Consider the following 21,209-nt stretch of genomic DNA (forward strand, 5'->3'; position numbering starts at 1 on the left):
AAAAAGACATTCTGCATCAAAGAGAAACAAGTGTCTACAGATTCAACATACTGGATCATTTTTTTTTTGCTTTGATAAACTTGTTTACATTTTTAAGATCTAGTAGGAGTTCCACGGACTTTTCTCTTTTGAAACCAGGAGAATCCTATTAACACCATTCCTTTCCTCTACTGGTTGAACTGCACGAGTATTCATTAGCTGCTGAATTACAAACAAAACCAACGGAATTTGATCAGATGGTGTGAGTGGAAAGGGTCCTGGAAATGAGTGTAAACAAAACTTAATTGGTTTAGCCTTGCTGACACTACTACTTCCACCAATTTGCCTGATGTGAAATGACACCATTAAGACAAAACTTTCCTTGTGGGAGATGGGTGTAGGACAGGATGACATACGAAATCTCAGGGAGAGTCTGTCCTGATGTTACCAATGGTTATATTGCTACTGGAGTTACAGACCTAGTGCTTTTCATGGCACTGCTTCTTTTGTTTATACCATTATTAAATGGGCTGTTTGCAACAGCAGGGCTGTGACTTAGTAGGAAAATTTCTGAAATATTTTTGAACTGGTAAGTGGAACACCTGCACAAGCTCCATAACCTTTGCTCTCTTCTCTAACTTCATTACCTTTTGAGAAGACTAAACCAAAAGCTCTTATGCAGAGGAGTATCTAGAAACACTTTTAACATGATCCAAGGAGAGGTGCATTCTGTTATGGGTGTATCTACACAGAACAATACAACAGGAACTACTCTGAAGCTTGCACTCAATGCATAAATTCACAAGTAAGTACTAGGCTAGCTGCTCTTACAGGCTATTTTAAGCCTAGCCAACTTATCTTCTGTGCTCAAATGAACCTATCCTATTTGATTAGGCATTGGTCTTGCCTATCCCAATATTATCCCCAATGAGAATAGCTGGGATCATTCCACAGATAATTTGAGGGGACCCATGCATGGGATAAAGTATTTAGCAGCTGACTCTGTCCATTAGTAGCACAGCGGGGCAGTTCTGGGGCAAATTTTCTGTTTCCCACCCAAAGCTCCAAGATGCAGTTGAATATGGACAGGGATGAAATCTGTTTTATGTGGACAGGGAGTCTGTTCCAGAGCAGCAGTTATCCTTAGAGAGATCTACCTGTCCCTCCAAACTGTTCTATTGATGTTGCAGAAGATGTTTAGATCCCTAAACAGAGTATTTCTGATGCCATCTGACTTGCTGACGTGTAGTAATTCCAGCACATTATAGGTTGTCATAATGGTTAAGGTGTTTATCTTACAGACACAAGGTACAGCATTTGATTCTCACCTTTGAAGGGGAAACGGACTAGGCTTAAAATGGCCTGCAAGAACAGCTAGCCTAGTACTTACCTATGGATCTACGAATCAGTACTGGGCCAGAGAATGCCAGATACAGGTCACCTTTTTGTAGTCTGCAGGATACTGAGTATAATGACAGGGCTTTGAGTTGGTCCATGTAGGGCATGTTGTTTAGGCCTTGTATCCTTTTAATAAGGTAACTCTGTGGGCATTTCAGTTGTTACATGTGTCTGGACAGATACATGGCAAAGGGAGCATTACACTCAATGAATGCACTAATGAAGGGTGCGTAAAAGGGGACAATGACATTCCTAAATCTAGGCACAATCCCTTTGTTTATAAGCTGTACCAGTGATAGGACTTTCTTACAACAATGGACATACATTTTGCAATACAGCCAAACTCGATGACTTCCTATCTTACCAGATGCTTGTACCAAGTATGAGATATTTTCATTCAATATTAAACATCAGCAAATCTTTTGTGCTACATCATCTATCTTTCTCAGAATATCATCCATGTACTGGATCACAGTGGTCAACAGCCATGATGCCCAAAGCAAAAAATGCAAATATTCCCTTCCTTAACCTATCTAGAAATCTACATTCCTCATCATCCACAAGGGCTCAGAGTCAATGTTTCCTTCAATCCTTTTGGGGCAGCTAGGTCAGTTAGAGCGGTCAGTCAAATAGTTCTTTTTTTATAAAGAAACAAACTGTACATATACCCTGCAGAACATGTCAGTTTCCTTCAGAGTAAGAGGCTGTGACTTATACTTTCATGAAAATTCAGAGTTCTTATCTTCAAAAGCTGAAACTACAGAAGGAGCAACACATGGTTTGGATGTAGCAATTGTCAGAAACAATGCTCCTTGGTAACTTACATGAGATTTAAACTGTCTGCAGGTAGACAACCAGAAAAATCCTTATCCCCCCGAGTCAGTGACCAGAACAGTAGGATAATGATGTAATTTCAGTAGTGACCTCCCAAAGTTTAAGATGGTTTGGGGGTCAAATAGAATGTTGATTAAACGAGACACAATTATTAACAGTAAACCCACTTGCACAGCACCTCATGTAGGCTCCATAACTCTTAAAGAGTTTTAGCTTTATGAATGTAACACTTTTTTTTCCCTTATCTGGTTCATCTGTAGATAAATGACAGGTTTAGCTCAATCTCTACTAAAAAGAAGGAAGTGATAACAACTATGTTATTTAACAAAATTTAAAGTTTGAAAAAAAAAATACAGGAAGAATGATGCAAACTCCAAGTTTGTTTTGTAATAAAAGACCCAAATAGTTACAGCAGGAAATACAATAATAAGGAAGGTTCACCCCACATTTTTTTTAAAACAGTGGACCAGTAGGAACTGCTTTCAAATCTCTGCTGTCTCGGCTGACATTCTGGTGCCTGCTTTGTCTCAATGACTAAGAATGCTTCAAATAAGACTTTTTCCAGAAAAAGTACAGTTGTGTACACTTACCATAAATGTAGATGTTCGAGTGTATTCACTGTTGCAGTCATTACATTTGGGTAATCTGCTGGCAGGTTGCCCTCCGTCGGCCTGAATTCCAAAGTCTTGGGTCCTGCGTCGGTTGCTGTCTCCTCTTCCATGACGTCAAGTCGTCAGGCGTATAAAACATGCAGCCAACGCCATTTTCTTTAGTTTTTCTTGCCCCAGATGTCAGGTGCCCCCAAAAAGGTAGCAAAAATATATATATTAAAAAAAAAAATATATATATATATATATATATATATATATATATGTATATATATATACATATACATACATGCATCAATATAAACTTTAACTTCATTTACAAGCAAATACACCGCATAGGTTGTAGAAGATAGAGAAGGAAAGATAAACTCCAGAATGACTGGGAGATGGCGGGTGGGTAACCTGGACTGTAACAGTGAATGCACTCGAACATCTACATTTATGGTAAGTGTACACAGCTGTACTATGTTCTTCATGTTTCACTGTTGCAGTCATTACATTTGGGTAGAATCCCAAAGCTATTGTTGGGAGGCTGGAGCTAAACAGCATTAGGTGCGGCTATAAGGCCCTGCAGAAATGCAGTGGCAAAGCCTGCCCTGGACTTAGAGTAGAGAGGCAAATGATAATGCTTTGTAAAGGTGTGAACTGAACTCCAAGTAGCAGCCCCTAGAATGTCTTTGGTTGGTACTCCTCTGAGAAAGGCTGCTGAAGTAGCTGCAGCTCTGGTGGAATGAGACCTAATGCCCTTGGGCACATGTTTACCATGGTGTAAGTAGCAGAAACGGATGCAGTGGCTTATCCACTTGGAAATTGTCTGCTTTGAAATAGCCTTTCCTTCTGATCCTGCAGCATACGTCACTATGTGACAAGTAATTGCTCAGTTTTTCTTAGAGCTTTAGTCCTGCTCAAGTAGAATCTTAGCTGTCTGTGTACGTCCAAGGAATGCAGAATTCTCTCCCCTTTGTTCTGCGGATTTGGATAAAAGGTTGGCAGATGAATTGTTGGGTTAAGAGCCACACTGGAAACCACCTTAGGCATAAAGGTAGGATTTGTTCTCAGACACCCCCTGTCTGGGTAAAATATGATAAAAGGCTCTACAGCCACGAGGGCCTGTAGCTCTGAAACTCTTCTTGCTGAAGTAATTGCTAGCAGCAGAGCTGTTTTCCATGATAAGAACTTTATATCAGCGGTAGCAGCTGGTTCAAATGGAGGCAAAGCGAGCTTTTCCAATACATAATTGAGGTCCCATGCCGGTAATGGTGATCTTCTAGGAGGCCTTAAATTTTTGGCTCCTCTAAGATACTGCTTTAGTAAAGGATGAGAAAAGATTGGTGGCTCTGTACTGCAATGAGCCGAAATGGCAGAGGCATGGATTTTAACTGAAGAGAAAGAAAGGCCTTTGTCAAGCATCTCAGTTAAGTATTGTAATACCTGAGGAATATTTGGTTCTGCCATATCAGTTCCTTGTGCTTGATTCCAAGCACAGAATCTCTTCCATTTATCAGCATAAGATTTTCTAGTACTAGGCCTTCTGGCTTCCAAAATGACATCCATCACAGCTTTACTGAGGAGTTGTTTGTATAACTACATGATCAGCAATGCTGCCAGGTTCAGTGTCTGGAGTTGATTGTGCAGGATCTGATTGTTTTGCTGGGACAGTAGTTGTGGTCTTTGAGGTAAGGTCCAAGCTGGGTATTGAGATAAGTTCCGTAGGACTGGGTACCAGTATTGGCGGAGCCAGTCTGGGGCAATTAGTATCATCTTTGGTTTCTCTTGTCTGACTTTTAGGAGGACCTTGGGAAGAAGAGGCAGAGGAAGAAAGGCGTACACGGATAGGTTTTTCCAACTGAAGGATAGGGAGTCCACTTTCCATGCTTGTCTGTGATAAGTCCTTGTGCAGAATATTTTCAATTTATAATTTTGAGGAGAGGCAAATAGATCTATGTCTGGGCTCCCCCATTTCTCTGTTATCATGCTGAAGACCCGTGGATTTAGTTTCCACTCGTGAGGGTCCATAAGGTTTCTGCTTAAATTGTCTGCCAGAGTATTTTGCTTTCCTGGCAGGAATTCAGCTTGGAGATGCATTTGGTAGGTCAAAGCTGTGTCCCACAGTGCCATGGCTAATCTGTAAAGGGGGTATGAGTGTGTGCCCCCTTGCTTGTTTATATACCACATGACTGTGGTGGTACTCGTCTTTATCAGTAGTTGCCCTGGATGAAGTAAGCCCTTGAAGGCTGTTAGGGCATTTTGAACAGCTAGCATCTCTTTCTGGTTGATATGTAGATGCATTTGTTTTGGGTTCCATGATGATCCATCTGCCCTGAATGCATCTTCCTGCCATGTGGGCCCCCAGGCATAATCTGATGCGTCTGTTAAGGTTTGGCTGGCAGGGGGTAGAGTGAAGGCCCGTCCCATGTTTTGGTGACATGCCTTTGCCCACCATAGAAACTCCTGTTGTAGGCAGGGTATGAGAGGAATCGTTTCCAGACTCTGAGAATGTTGACTCCATAAACTTTTTAGGTACCACTGAAGTTTCCTCATATGCAGTCTCGCATATGGAATCAGTAGGATGCAGGATGCCATGAAGCCCAAAGGCTGCAGAATTTGTCTTGCAGATAACTGGGTTTTTGTCGCCATCAGTTTGAAGTAAGTAGTCAGTTGCCTTTGCTTGTCTGGCATGAGGTAAGCCATCTGGGCAGTTGTATTCAAGCTTGCACCCAGGAATGTTATCTTTTGAGAGGGTACCAGTTGTGATTTCTTTTTGTTTATTGTGTACTCTAGGCATGTTAGAAGCCTTTTCACAAACGCCAGGTGTTGAAGAAGAATGTCCTTGCTCTCTGCTTGAATGAGACAGTCGTCCAAGTAAGGATATATTTGTATACTTTTTTGTCTGCAAAATGCAATTACTGGTGCCAGGGACTTTGTGAAGATCCTGGGCGCAGTAGATAAGCCAAAGGGCAGTGCAGAGAATTGGTAATGCATTAAGGCAGCCTTGAATCTGAGGTATCTTCTGCACGATTGTCTTATTGGGACATGCAGGTATGCCTCTTTTAGGTCTAATGTCACCAGCCAAGCATTCTTTCTCAGCATGGGCAGAAGCTGCTGCAAAGTCAGCATTTTGAATTTTGGAATGTCCAGGTATGTGTTCAAAATTGATAAATCCAGTATTGGCCGCCAGGCCTTGTCCTTTCTGGGTACCAAGAACAGTCTTGAGTAAAAACCTTGTCCTTTTTCCTGTTCTGGTACTGTCTGAATGGTCCCCATATCCATGAGGGACGTAACCTGTTTCTGTGCCTCTGCCCATTGATTTTTGGGCAGATCTGGCCAACCGTTTGCCATTGGCAGTGTGTGGAAATGGAATCTGTATCCCTGTGATACTATGTTTAGTACCCACTTGTCCTGGGTTATTAACTGCCAATTTTGTGCAAAAAGTGCTAATTTTCCCCCTATAGGTGCTGCCAAAAGATAAGTGTTTGGTGTAGGCAGAGGGACGTCATTGGGACTGTTTTCTCTAGGTTTGCGCTTTATCTCCTCCAGTTTTGGAGGTAGAAGTGCCCCATTGCTTTAACCTGTATGAATCTTGCGCCTGGTATCTTGAACCCTTAGGGCATCTGGATTTGCCCCTTTGAGCTTTGTCTGACACAGGAAAGGACCAATTCTTTGTAGGCCAGTGTCTACTGAATCTTGGTGGCTGCACTTGTAAGAAGTCTTTAACAGTTTGCATAGACTTAGCTTTGTCTTCCATTTTCTTTAAAACCTCTTCTGCCTTAATACCAAACAGAGAATCATGCTGTAAAGGTGCATCTAGCAATTTAGCTTTACCATGATCAGGCAAATTTTGTTCCTTTAGCCAGGCATGCCTCCTAATCACAGATCCAGTAACTGTGGCCCTGCAGGAAGCCTCTAAGGAATCAAAACCACATTGCAAAGTATGCTTTCCAACCTGTTCAGCTGCATGCAATAATTCCTGCAATTCTTTATTTTCTGCACATTCAGAAATCAACATCATTTTCTGTTTTAGCAATCCCATAACATGTTGTTGATACTTAAGCATATGAAATTGACAGTTTAAGGCTCTGACTGCCAAGGTTGCTGATGTATAAACCTTTTTGCACCATCTGTCCAGTGCCCTCGAATCTCTGTCAGAGGGGGTAGGATTTTTTGCTGTTGAGGCCTTAACTCCCTTTGGACCCTGTAAAATAGTTTCAGGATCAGCAGCAGGGTTTCTAAATAAAAATTTATGTGAGTCAGGGACCCTGTAATATCTGTCAGGCTTACTGGGAGCCGGAGGTAAGGAGTCAGGGGTCAAATTTGACTCTGAAATCACATCATCCACAATGTCTAAAACAGTGGAAATGGCTAAAGACCTGTGCTGAGGAAGGAGAAGGAAATCCCTGAGCCTCTTTTTTGATTCTGAGAAGTCTTGACTCTCCCAGTGAAAATGCTCCCTCAAAGTATGTAAGGTTTCCCCAAATGAACAATCCTCAGGAGAAGAAGCAGATGGTATAGACTCCTCAGCATCAGAATCCTCATAGGGAGGTATAGATAATTCCTGATTAGAAGAGGAATCAGAAGAAATAGAAACCTGATTTGAAGATTCATAATCAGTGTCTTGCCTAGGCCTCTTATCTGGAGGGAGATAGGTACCCCTAATCAAGGTAATGAGGTCTTCAGCCATTTTGATCATCTGTTTTTTAGGCATAGAGGCTTGTACACGTGGCTCATGCTTTGGTTTTTTAGTTTTAGAAGTTGCTTTTGTCTTTGGTTTTGCAGCTGTCGTCGGTTTGATATACAAATGCTGAGGTCTGAATACACCCTCAGAAGCCGGTGCCTGCTCAGCGGCTCCGGACCCATCCGAGGGAGATACATCCGTCGGTCCAATACCTTGAGTACCTTGCAGGATGCCGGACTCCACATGGGTGTCGGTAGAGGCCTGCGACTCAAAGGTAGCGGGTATCAGGGGCTGCGAAAGCACCTCATTGAGTACCGGCGAACTGGCGACTGGCTTAGGAGAAGCTTCGTTGTCGGTTTTTGATATCGACTGCCTTTCTCTGTCCTTTTCTTTGCGTTTTTTATGTACTCCGGTAGTCGGATTGCTATCCGACGACATTTCTGGGTAGTTAAATCTGTTTCCAAAATACTTGAGGCAAAAATATACCGACGCTTAATAGTGTGTTGGTTAAATCTAGCACAAAACTGACAGCCAGGCATGTTGTGATCAGGGCCTAGGCAAGGAATACAGATGGCAAGAAAAGTTTCCAACAGGGTACTTAGCTTTTAGTGAAAGACTTCAGTCTGAACTCAAATATCAAATATGAAAGTTCGGCTGACCGGCACACGTGAAAAATGCTCTTGGCACGGCACTGAAAGAAAGAAGAAAGAAAAGAGAAAATGCTGGCTGCTGCATGTTTTATACCCTGGCGAAGAGGAGGAGACAACATCAAACGAGGAGGACCCAAGACTATGGAATTCAGGCCGACTGAGGGCAACCTGCCAGCAGATTACCCAAATGTAATGACTGCAACAGTGAAACACGAAGAACATCAGATTGTCCAAATGTGAAAATATAGATCATATAAAATCAGTTGTACTTTTGCTTTCTATCTAAACACACAGTGCAATTAAAAATGTAAGCCTTTAATGCTTTACACAATATGCCTTTTGCCCATTCTAATCACTATCAGTCTCTGAACCAAAAAACTGCATTACAGTAATGTTTCAACTTTCATGGCAACAACTATATATAAATACACATAACCCATGCCATGAATTTCTCAGACTGTTGCTCTCCTTTATTAAGCACTATCTTAGATTCCTATTCCCTTGCACCCCATTAGGACCTTGCTTCATCTCTTCTTGTATTTTATACATACACTTTTTGTTGGACAACAGTGTTCTAAATGGTACAGTACTCAGCAGGCAAAAATAAAGATTTCATTGTGCACTTTCAGAGTGCTAAAAGAACTGCAACAGAACGTGCAAACAACATAAAACACTTCTACTCTTCAGAAAATATGACACAAATCAGGGCAAAACCTCTCAAATCCTGTACTGCAAAGCAAGTTACTGCCAAGTTCTGCAGTACACAGCTGCTAGTACCGGTCAGCAAGAATAATGATGGAAACAAATCAAACTCTTAGATACATTACTGTTTGATGGCCCCAGTTATAGTTGTTTGTATAACTACCTTTACAGAGAATTCAAGACAAGACCTCTTCGAGGAAACATTAAGTGGTACACTATGACAGAACATGTCTGTTTTAGAAAGGTCATTTACCTGAAGTATCACAAAATGCTAACAGCATCAAATTCCTCACTTAAGTTTCAGAATGAATGTACAGTCAAGAGACTGCCCTATGCAGCAGAGAAGTAAAACCCTGACTACAATCCAGATTCACCCAGAAGTGATTAGTAATCCAAGAAAGTGGAACAATAAGCAGCAGCTGGTTGTATGAAGTAGCCAGCATGGGCATGCTAATCCTGGGGTGAAGAAGGCTGCCTAGGTTCATGCACTGCTGGCAAGCAGCACTCAACATTACATTCCAGCTAGATAGGGAAAGGTAACAGAGTGCAATGATGCTAAGCAGAAGGCTGAATTGCATGTTAGAGACCACCTTTCCTATGCAGAATTGATAAAGTATAAGCAAAGAAAAGGGGACAGTGAATTGTTAAACTGTGCTGGTATTGTTTTTAGCTGGGTCTAGAACAGAAGTTGCTGTTAAAGGGATAACAGTATGGCACATAGTCAGAAGAGATTAGAAAAGATTGTGGAGAAAGAATGGAAATACTCTATACAAAGGGACAATGGGAGGACATCTGTACAGCTCCCCAAATACGGCACAAGATTCAAAAGTAAGGTAAAGCAATTAGCAACCCTGATGGCTGCCTTATTATTAGCACCCCATTATCATCTCTCTTCCTACAGGAATCAATAAGCCAACTGGTACTGGGGCAGCTGATGGGCAATGGGCAAAGAGAGAAAAATGCAGAGGAAAAATTAAATCATTCTGTGCCATATTAAGACTTATTACCCACATCATTAGTTTTGCAGCTGACTGCCACCTTGGTGCCACTGATGCCAGCTAAATTAAACTAACACTAAAACTTTGACTAACTGACATCAACAGTATAACAACACAAATATTAAAACAATTTCAGCAAGGAGGAAAAAATAGCATGAGGCAGAAAGTACAGTTTTGTACCTACCATAAATGTAGATGTCCGAACAGGATAGCATCTGCAGTCCTAACAAATGGGTTGTCCTGTCGTCAGGCAGCCCTTCGGTCGGTCGGATTCCAAAGTCTGGGTCTGGCCTCGGCTGGTGTCGCACTTCACCCGACGTCATCTCTGCTGGACTTCGGGTATAAAGGCATCAGCCGACGCCATTTTCCTCAGTGTTTCTTGCCCCAGATGCCAGTAGCCCTTTTGGATAGCTAAAATTTTTGGGTAAATGCCAATGTTTCCCAAAAAATAGAAGGCAAACACAAAAAATATGCATGTATGTACATATATACAAACAAATACACCATAAGAGATCCCCCCCAGCTAGCTATTAGGTGGGCAATACCCTAGGAGTACCACAGAGGGGAAGGAGGGTGGGTAATCCTGACTGCAGATGCTATCCTGTTCGGACATCTACATTTATGGTAGGTACAAAACTGTACTATGTCCTTCAAGGATGCATCTGCAGTCCTAACAAATGGGTAGAATACCATAGCCAAACTAGGGGAGGAGGAATAAGAATTATGGTGTACTTAGGATCCCTTGCAACACAGCAGTGGCAAACCCTGCTCGGGATCTAGAGTATAGAGGTAAGTTATAATGCTTGGCAAATGTATGCATGGAGGTCCAAGTAGCAGCCTCAATAATGTCCTTGGTAGCCACTCCTCGTAAGAAGGCTGTGGTAGTGGCTGTAGCCCTTGTAGAATGAGGCCTTATGTTCTGTGGAATTTGCTTTCCATGATAGGAGTAACAGAATCTTATGCAATTTCCTATCCACTTGGAGATTGTCTGTTTGGAAATTGCTTTTCCTTCCCTTCCTGTTGCATAGGCTACTAGAAGCTGGTCAGTTTTTCTATTACCCTTGGTTCTGTCCAGGTAGTAGCAACTGTCTATGTACATCAAGGTATGCAGCAGTCTTTCCCTTTGTTCTGTGGATTGGGAAAGAAGGTAGGTAGGTGGATTGCCTGGTTTAGAGACAGTCTGGATACCACCTTAGGCATAAATGTAGGATTAGTTCTCATGGACACTCTATCTTGATGGAAGATTAGGAAGGGTTGTACTGCCATTAAAGCTTGTAGTTCGAAACCCTTCTTGCTGAAGTAATTGCCAGTAGGAAAGCAGTTTTCCAGGATAGGTGTTGAAGATCTGCTGTTGCTGCTGGTTCGAATGGAGGGAGTGTCAATTTTTCTAGCACAAAATTCAAGTCCCATGCTGGTAATGGTGGTTTCCTAGGAGGTTTTACATTCTTAATTCCTCTGAGGAACTGCCTGAGTAGAGGATGCGAGAAGACAGGGGGATCGAGGCTGTATTCTGCAGAAATAGCTGATGCATGTATCTTGATGGAGGAATAGGACAGGCCAGTATGTAGAAGCTCTGCCAAATATTCCAGGATGTTGGCAATATCTACCTTTGACACATCTTTCCCTCTTTCCGTACTCCAAATGACAAACCTTTTCCATTTCCCTGCATAGTTCCTTCTAGTAGAAGGTCTGCGGGCCTCAAGGATAATGTCTTTAACCCTTTGGGATAAATCTGGGTTAGAAGTTCTTATGTAATGTTCCAGGAAGTGAGTTGCAGAGTTTTCAGGTTTGGATGCAAGATGTTGTAGTTGCACTGAGTCAACATCAAAGGAATCAGGGGTAGAGTCCACGTTTCCCCCCGAGACATGCTCCTCAGTAATGGATACCAATGTTGTCTTGGCCAATTTGGAGCTATCAGAATTATCCTTGGCCGTTCCTCTTTGATTTTCAGTAGTACCTTGTGCATCAAAGGAAGGGGTGGAAATGCATATGCTGTCAGGCCTTTCCAATTGAAGGATAGAGAGTCCACCTTCCAAGCAAGAGGGTGGTATGTCCTTGTGCAGAATTTCTTGAGCTGGTGGTTGAGTGGGGATGCAAATAGGTCTATTTGTGGCATTCCCCATTTCTTTGTGATGGCCTTGAAGATGTCCGGGTGTAGCATCCATTCGTGAGCATCCGAGGTAGTTCTGCTTAACATGTCTGCTAGGATGTTTTCTTTTCCCGGTACAAATATTGCCTGCAATTGGATGTTGTAGCTCAGAGCCATATTCCACAGGTCCAGAGTCATTCGGCATAGGGGGAATGAATGAGTGCCTCCCTGTTTGTTGATGTACCACATGACTGTGGTGTTGTCTGTCCTTATCATCACTTGGCCCTCTTTGAGGAATGGTCTGAAATTCTGGATTGCTAGTTTTACTGCCAGCATCTCTTTTTGATTTATGTGCAGGTGTAGCTGATCTGGAGTCCATAGGCCTTGAATGCACTTGTCCAGCATGTGTGCCCCCCAACCGAGGTCTGAGGCGTCCGTTGTGATGGTTTGGCTTGCTTGAGTGTTGTGGAAGGACAATCCTGGGTTTGCCTGGCATGTCTGAGCCCACCATAGGAACTCTTGTTTCAGGCATGGAATTAGTGGTATTTCGGTTTCTAAGCTGTGCTTGTGTTGAGACCATAAATTCTTTAGGTACCACTGTAGCTTTCTCATGTGCAGTCTGGCATGGGGGACCAAGATTATGCAGGATGCCATGAAACCCAAGGCCTGCAGTACTTTCCTTGCTGTTAGTTTGTTCTGCTTTGCTAGTGTCAAGAAGTACAGGGGAAGTTGTTCTTGTTTTTCTGCAGTTAGGAATGCCATCTGTTTTACTGTGTCCAATTCTGCACCCAAGAATGTTATTGTTTGGGATGGTATCAGTTTTGACTTTTTTAAATTGACTGTGTATCCCAGGGCTTGTAGTAAGCAAATGACTCTTTGTAAATCTTGTGTCAGCTTGCTTTTGTTGTCCGCTTGTATCAGGCAGTCGTCCAGATATGGATAAATTTGGATTCCCTGAAGCCTGCAATGAGCGATTACTGATGCCAGGCATTTCGTGAACACTCTGGGCGCAGTAGATAAGCCAAAGGGCAATGCTGAGAATTGATAATGCTCTGATCCTGCAAGAAATCTGAGGTATCTTCTGCAAATTGGTCGTATGGGGACGTGCAGGTATGCCTCCTTGAGATCTAGAGTTACCAGCCAATACTCCTTGCCCAGCATGGGAAGAAGTTGGTGTAGGGTCAGCATTTTGAATTTTGGAACACTGATGAAAGTGTTTAAAGCGGACAGGTCGAGAATAGGTCTCCAACTGTTTTCTTTTCTTGGTACTAGGAAGAGTCTGGAGTAAAATCCCTTGCCCTGTTCTGTAGGTGGTACCCTTTCCACAGCTCTCATCTTTTTTAATTGAGCTATTTGTTTTAGGGCTTCTGACTTTTGATTTGGTGGCAGGTTTGGCATTCCTCTTTTTGTTGGTAAGGTGTGGAAATGAAACCTGTAGCCTTGGTCTATAGTTTGCAAAATCCAGTTGTCTCTTGTGATATAGTGCCAGTTTTTTGAAAATAAGGCTAACTTTCCGCCTAAGGGTGCTACTATTTGTTTCCTGGTAGGCGGTGTTAGAACCAAGTCACTGTAATTGCCCTGTTGCAGTGGTAGTGGTCGTATCCGTGCCTCGTTGGTTATTGCCTTGCCACTGGCATCCCCTGTAGGTACCTCCTCTGGATTGATTTCTGCCTCTGGAACGTCTATTCCTGCCTCTCTGATTTTTAGAGGAGTCTGGAAAGGACCAATTTTTGGAAGGCCAGTTCCTGCTGAACCTTGGAGGCTGTACCTGTAAGAAATCTTTAACTGTTTGTACAGATTTTGCCTTCTCTTCCATTTTCTTCATTACTTGTTGGGCAGGAGAACCAAATAGACTGACCTTGTCCATAGGAGCATCTAAAAGCTTTGCTTTAACCTGATCCGGCAAGACCTGCTCTTTCAACCATGCATGCCTTCTTATAACTGTGCCAGTCATGGCTGATCTAAATGAAGCCTCCAGTGCATCATAGCCACATTTTAAAGAATGGTTACTAACCTGCTGAATGTTATTCACCATTTCTAGAACATATTTCTTATCTAAGGAATCATCAGAGGACAGTTTCTTAGTTAACTGATCAAGCATAAACTCTTGGTATTGGATCATATGAAACTGACAGTTCAAAGCTCTAGCTGAGAGAGTAGCGGAGGTGTATACTTTTTTACCCCATCTCTCTAAGGACCTGGATGCCCTATCAGAAGGGAGATGGTTTTTAGCTGAGGTCGAAGCTACTGCCTTAGGCCCCTGGGAGATAGTCTCCGGATCTGCAAAAGGAGCCTTGTATAAGTGGTGATGAGTGTCCGGTACCCTGTAGAACCTGTCGGGCTTAGCAGGGGCTGGAGGTAAAGTATCAGGAGCAGTGCAAACATCATTAAATGCATCATCCACAACAGGAAGAACTGGAGGTATAGCTAAGGGCCTATGCTGCGGTAAGTGTAAAAAGGTCCTAAGCCTTTTTCTTGAATCTGAGAAATCCTGTCCCTGCCATTGGAATTGCTCTCGCATGGCATGTAAGGTTTCCCCAAAGGAAAATTCCTCTGGTGGAGAGGCAGAAGGAATAGATTCTTCAGCATCAGAATCTTCATAAGTAGAAAGAGGAGCTTCTGGATGGTCCGTAATGTCTGAGTCATCAGAAGAGTCATCTGAGGAGCCTGGCTCAGGGGGCTCTACTCTAGGTCTCTTTTCTGGAGGTTGTGAGGCCCTGTCTGGGTGAGATTGGGATCCTCTTATTAAAGAGATGAGATCCTCTGCCAAAGTAAGCATTTGAGAACTGGAGCTGGGCCTGTGAGAGGGGGGCTTAACAGGCACTGATTTAGCAGTTTTGGCTGCTTTAGCCCTGGCAAAGGCCTTTATAGACATGGCTGCAGGAGGCCTAGCAGCACCACGTGCTGGGGTAGAGACATCCAAAGGGATGGTGTCCGATAACTCTGGAGAAACCACATTAGTAGGCAAAAATTCAGAGGCCGATTCAGCTAGGGTAGAAGGGGCCTCGGTAGTAGTCATGGATTCGGCTGTAGATTGAACCGTTTGCTCGGTTTCGGCCGAAACCGAGACACTCGCGGTTTGCTTAACCGTGGTTTCGGCCGAAACCGCGGACCGCGAGTGTCGGTCCTTTTCTTTGCGTTTTTTAACAATTTGGGTAGTCGGAGGATCCGACGGCATAATGTACGCAAAATCTGAGCCGAAAAACTGTACAGCAAACTCCGACCGACGCCTAAGCGTTCGTCGGTTGAAGGAAGCACAGGCTAAACAAGCTGCTACGTCGTGGTCTGGGCCTAAACAAGGTAAGCAGTAAGAGTGGAAATCTTTATGAGGTATTTGTTTCCCACAAGTTAAACAGTTATTTACTTTTTCTGACATCGGTTGAGGCAAGAAAGAGTCCCCAACGGGGTACTTAGCTTTTAGAAGTCTTCGAAGATGTATTCGGTAGTAGTAATCTCTGGATCTGACCGACCGGCACTTGCGAACAGCTTCTGCTTCGGGCGCCACGCGGCAAGAAAGACTGAGGAAAATGGCGTTGGCTGATGCCTTTATACCCGAAGTCCAGCAGAGATGACGTCGGGTGAAGTGCGACACCAGCCGAGGCCAGACCCAGACTTTGGAATCCGGCCGACCGAAGGGCTGCCTGACGACAGGACAACCCATTTGTTAGGACTGCAGATGCATCCTTGAAGGACATCACCACCAGCCATCCCTCCACACACATAAAAGACATGTTAAAAAAATGCTCTTCCAATTATTTAGTATTCTAAGCAAAGAATGCCAGCATTACATATACATATACATATATATGTAAAAAAACCTTGAGTATGAGAGTCAAAACTGCAAGATGAAAACCATGTTTTTATGCCTTACTAAAAATGTTCTGTTTCTAAACATTCTACACTCAAAAGTAGATTATCTAGAGGAAGAAAGACCTTAGGCCACTCTGAAAATGAGTAGAGTGTTTTCTCCTGTAGAAGCTGAGCAATGGTTGGTGCTCTGGGATCCTGTAGAAAGTCTTCTGGCCGAGCAACACAAGGTGCAACTGTGGAGCTCTTGCTGTCTTCTTCAGGGGGCTTCCTGGACAAAACTGTGACAGGGAAAGTTATAAAAAAAAAAAAAGAAAAGGTCAGATAACATGCAAGTGAACAGTCAAAAATTTGCACACGCAGTTTTAGAGATTAAAAAAAAGCAAAGACACATGATGACCAAACCTAACATGTTATGGACAAAGAATACTTCAACTTAACTTTTCCCGTTTAAATGCTAGAAGAGAAAAATAGTCAAGTACTATATTTCTTGCCACAAAAATTATTCAGGCTCAGTAGAAACATGTGCCATCTGCCAACAGAGATGGGCTTTAGAGTAAAAAAAGTCTGATCTTCTCTTTCAAGAAGGGGATTTATTCAACCAGCTGTCACAAACCACCCAATGGTATCCATGTGGCTGTGCAGGAAAATTGTGCTTATGGCTAACCAAGGCGTTTCAGATCATTTCAGTTCATCTCTGCACATCATGGAAAAAGCCCAAGGGGAATCTACTACTTTTACAAAGAAAACTACTAGAACTCCAGCATCTCTTTAAAATGGGCCCTTATATTCTTGAAAACATCCTCTTCAAGATCAGTCTTGCCTCCATTATCTTCTACAAGGACACGGTTGTCTTTACAAATTATTCCATCTTTCATACCCATGGCAGCTACTGAGACATTTCTTAACCACTGCATCAATCTACTGGTTTTCTTTCCAAACATTTAAAATAAAGGAGAATATATGCTTTATACCTTGGATGTACATTGCCAGTTATGCTTCTACTTCCATGGCACTAAAACACTCAAAGCCCATCTTTTTGCCTCCTTTTCTAAAGTCAAGCTAGGTCAAGGTGCTTCAAAAGTAGCCTTAGCTAAATAGTTAGCTGACTGTATTTGTTATGCATACAAGGAAAGAAGGCTTGACACTACCAGACCTGTCAAGGCTCACTCTACTAGATCTGTCTCAGCCTCTTCAGTCTTCTTTTTTAAGACCCCAATTGATATTTGTGCTGCTGACACCTGGTCTAACATTCACACCCTCCTTTATCATTACAAGCTGGATTGCCTATCCAGGGACAGGGCAGCTTTTGGTTCAGTCATCCTTCAGAATATCCTTCCATGAGACCTCCTTTAGAGTTAAGTAGCTGGAGAGACTGTTCCATCTGTTGAGGAATGGACAAAACAGACACCATCAAATACAAAAGTTGTGTACTTAAGATAATGATAGATCTATGTTGTCTGTTTCCATCCTTCTTCAACTCCCTTCCCATTTCATGGAAGATTTTTTACAGTGCGCTTCTGGTATGACAATATGACCTGCCCATGACCTAGGTATTGCACTCTTACATCTCCAGAATAGTGCTCTATCAAGGAGATCCTTTCTATATCCTGGACTGGATTATTTTCATTTTCCTTCAGTATTTTCAGCTATGGTTGTGTTATAGAGTTGTGGGCAAACTCGATCTGAGGTAATCTTGGGGACAGAAGGGGAGTATGGATAAGGGGAGGAGCCTGAGCAGAGGATCTTGACATCAAAAAGCAGCCGAAGTGAGATCCGAGATTGGATCCAAAACCAATATGTTGAGGATGGATGGAAACACAACTCAGACCTATCATTATGCTTAGTACATAAATTTTGTGTCTTTCAGCCCTACTCTGGAAATGAGACAAACTGCTTTCACTAGGACAACCAAGTGGTGTATGCAAACATTTTAGTGACTTCCTGAGATCCACTGCATACAGAAAAGCTTATCTATTAGCTTTGCATAGATAGTAAGCCAACAGATGCATGTCCTTGTTTAAATGGACACTCTTAACTATATTGGATAGTAACTTTGGATTTGTCCAGAGTGTGACTTCTAACTTAAACATCAGGAAGGGCATATTACACAGGACTATCAGGAATAGAGTTGTTCAGAACAAACACTGAAGCCAAAGATCTTAGTGATGGAAGAAACATTAACTTATGAACAAAGGTAATTCTCCAACCAGAGTTACTGACAAATGTGTTTCAAAAAGACACTCCCCCTCCTAAGGGAGGTATAGACTTTTTCCAGCTATGCTTCTAACTTGACTTCTAATTAATCAAAGCAAGCAACAACAGTTGATGGAGAGATTGTTGAATAATTTTTGGTTCCCCTACTGGCATTGTAACCAACACTTGCTATACAGACCCAATTCCACTTCACTGGGGCATGTGGACAGACAGGAACTTGAAAAGGGTCCCCCATATCAAATAAATCAAAGGGAGCCAAGGTTAACTCCTCTAACACACAACAGACATTCCATGGTGAAGTGATGTCCCTTCTAGTGGTCTGAAAATGCATCACCCCACCAATAAGGAATTATTTTACTGATGGTTGAGAATGCCAAGGAGTATCCAGACATAGTAAGGTTGAGATAATAGAAACATGTACCATTACGGATGCATAAGATGCATCACTTTTGTAATGGTCTGACAGTGGAAAACTAGCTGTGTTCTGGTCCTGCTCTCTGGAGAAGCACCAAAAGGCAAATCTTTTCCACTTTGCTAGACATGATGTCCTCGTGTTTTGTTTTCCAGCCTCCCTCATAATATTTAGCATGTCCGCTGAAAATATGTGCCTGAACAGTATGAGTACTAGATCAAACAACCTGTCAGCCTTAGGGTAATCAGGTTGGGGTGCATTAGGTATTCCTTTTTTATTTCAGGAGATTAACATGCTGTTGCAACACTTTTGTTTCTGCTCTTGCTAAGTTTAGCAAGAGGGAGAACCAATGCTGCCTGGGGTAAAAATGGACTATCAGAAGAACTTTTGGCCTGTCCGCCTAGATGTTTTGCAAAATCCTGGCCATCATGGATACATGATAGAAAGTGCACATCGACAGACCTATCCAACTCAGGGAGAAAACATCTATTTTCCAGGATAAAGAAGCTGTTACCCTGCAGCAAAACTTTCTCAGGTTAGACCTTTCTCAATACTTGTCTTACTCTCAACTGAATTCATAGGTTCATAGGTTAGTACTAAGCTAACTGCCCTTGCGAGCCACTTTAAGCCTAGCCAATTATCCCTTGTGAGACTCAAACCCTGTACCTTGTGTTTGTAAGGCAAATACCTTAACCATTAGGCCACCCTCCCAAATGTGACACATACTCTAATCCACAGCCTTTAAAAATGCCCAGGCTTGGCCAATTTCCTAAATTACATATTCCAAATAGAACCTTACTATCAAGTGATAAAGACTTAATGATTATGACCACATCAACCACCTCAGCAGGAAGCTCTCTATATGTCATGTCTCAGAAGCAGTGAAAGCCAATGCATTGCCTATGAAAGTAGACTCTTCACATACATGGTTTAAAAAAAGTCCTAAAAATGCCATATCTTGCCTAATTGGACTTGATTTTGTTTCACCCCCGGATAAAATACTATTTGTTCTAATTTGATCTGTATTAACTTCTCCACAGTTTTTCTTGTAACCCCAGATGAAACTCTATGATCTCTGTCTCATTACTACAGCTTCTCCTCTGGCTGTTATACCCATGTTCCTTCCTATCTTAATCTGCTTGTGATCTATAATCTTTCTCAATTCCTTATGAAAAGTGTACTCATATTGTCATATTTTGCTGAATGTATGCTGCTAATATGTATTTATAAACTGCTGAATGTTCTGCTTATTTTTTGCTGTACAACTGTTGGAAAATTGTATTATAAAATGTTACTTATTGTTTTTTGTAAAATCATGTGTACCTTTTCTCTCCAGGCCTCCACAGAAAAAGTGCTCTGCCCTGTCGGATCATCCTAGTAAACAAATATGAGTGAATACATAAATACATACATACATAAGAAAGAGGTCTTTTTCTACCATACCCTACTTGTTGGTCAGCTCAAGAAATATTTCCTTGTTCAACATTGATTCTTGCAAGTCCACCTGGAATATGCCCAGCAGTCTGCCATGATTTTCTTTTGAGAAGGTATTACAAGCCACTCTGAGGGTCAGACTTGACTAATGTCAATCTCCCATGCCTGCACTGCTGAGTTGTACAGCATGTAGGAGTAGGCACTTGGTACTTGCTTGTTTACTGATGTACAGATGACTTTGCCAGTATCTATAAAGATTTTGAGGGTTCCTTGTGCCCAAATCACTTTGAATGTTTTTAGTGCTAAAATAACAGTTACCATTTCTTAGACATGTATGTATGTACTGTGTATGCCCCTGTCTGAATGCACCCTGGACATTCAGAGATCCCACATGGTTGTCCTGAGCCAAGTCTGAGCAAACGGTGGTGAAAGTCTGAGGGCTAGTCACAAGGGAACACAAACTGAAGTATCTGCCTTTTCCAACATGTGAGTTTTTTCTTTTATGGAAGGAAGGACAGGAAGTGGGACATCCAACTTCCTCTTGTGTAGATGAGCTAGTGAGTCTGTAAAGAATGAATAATACTATGTAACCTAGAACTCGGGAGAACTAATCTGCAGTGATTGTATTTTTCTCTATCGAGCTGGAAAAAGTCAGACAGAGTACTTTGTCCTCTGGGAGGAAAGCTGACAGTACCCACAGATAACCTACCCTCTTTGCTGAGGTTAAAATAAAGGCCTGGAATCTAAAAGCATATAAGAGTAAATTTCAAGGCTTTCTGAATTTCCTCTAAACTGTCTGCTCATATCAGATAGTCAGGACTGGCCTTAGGTCAACTGACCTACAAGGTGAAAAAGCTCCATGACCCCACCCCCCAACTGCACAACCCATCCTGGCTTACTTACACAGTATCCAGATTACTTTTTTCCCCTCCCTTTTTCACACAGTTTGTTCTTACTCATGTTTTTTTCCTGCAGTTACTCAATCATTCATTCAACATGTTCCATCTAAAAAAGACTGCACTCTGATAACTGTGGAGGAAACAACTAAATTAAGCTATGGGGGTTCTACGTGCTCTGAGCTGCATTTTAGAGTTTTTAAATAACATTTCTCATCCAGTGATTGTCTGATCAAAAACCACAACCCAAGAAAGAAATTTAGTTTTACTCATCAACTTTGTTTTTTTTTTTTCCTGCATCCTTTCAACACATCTTAACTGACGAAGACTACCTTGTAATAACTGCAGTGGAAATAACTGTATTAAGCCTGGGGTCTGTGAGTCAGTAGGCCCCCAGAAGCCATGATGTTGTAGATGCTCTGAGATGCACCTTAAAGTTTTTTAAATAACATTTTTTGTTGAGAACCTTGATCAAAGAAAGAAATTGAAGTCTTATTCTTCAATTTTTTTTTC

General features: G+C 42.2%; 1 protein-coding gene across 3 annotated transcripts in view; it reads right to left on the minus strand.

Annotated features, from left to right (window-relative positions):
• CHD6 (chromodomain helicase DNA binding protein 6) overlaps positions 1 to 21,209 on the minus strand; it is a 2,211,516-nt gene that overhangs the window by 310,253 nt on the left and 1,880,054 nt on the right. For all 3 annotated transcript variants that reach the window (XM_044090190.1, XM_044090189.1, XM_044090188.1), the window contains one exon: positions 15,864 to 16,018. In XM_044090190.1, the coding sequence (XP_043946125.1) occupies positions 15,864 to 16,018 (155 nt within the window). The remainder of the gene's footprint in view (positions 1 to 15,863; positions 16,019 to 21,209) is intronic.

Source organism: Protopterus annectens, chromosome 12.part0 (genome assembly GCF_019279795.1).
Source record: "Protopterus annectens isolate FY-2018-M chromosome 12.part0, PAN1.0, whole genome shotgun sequence".
NCBI classification, from domain to species: Eukaryota; Metazoa; Chordata; order Ceratodontiformes; family Protopteridae; genus Protopterus; species Protopterus annectens.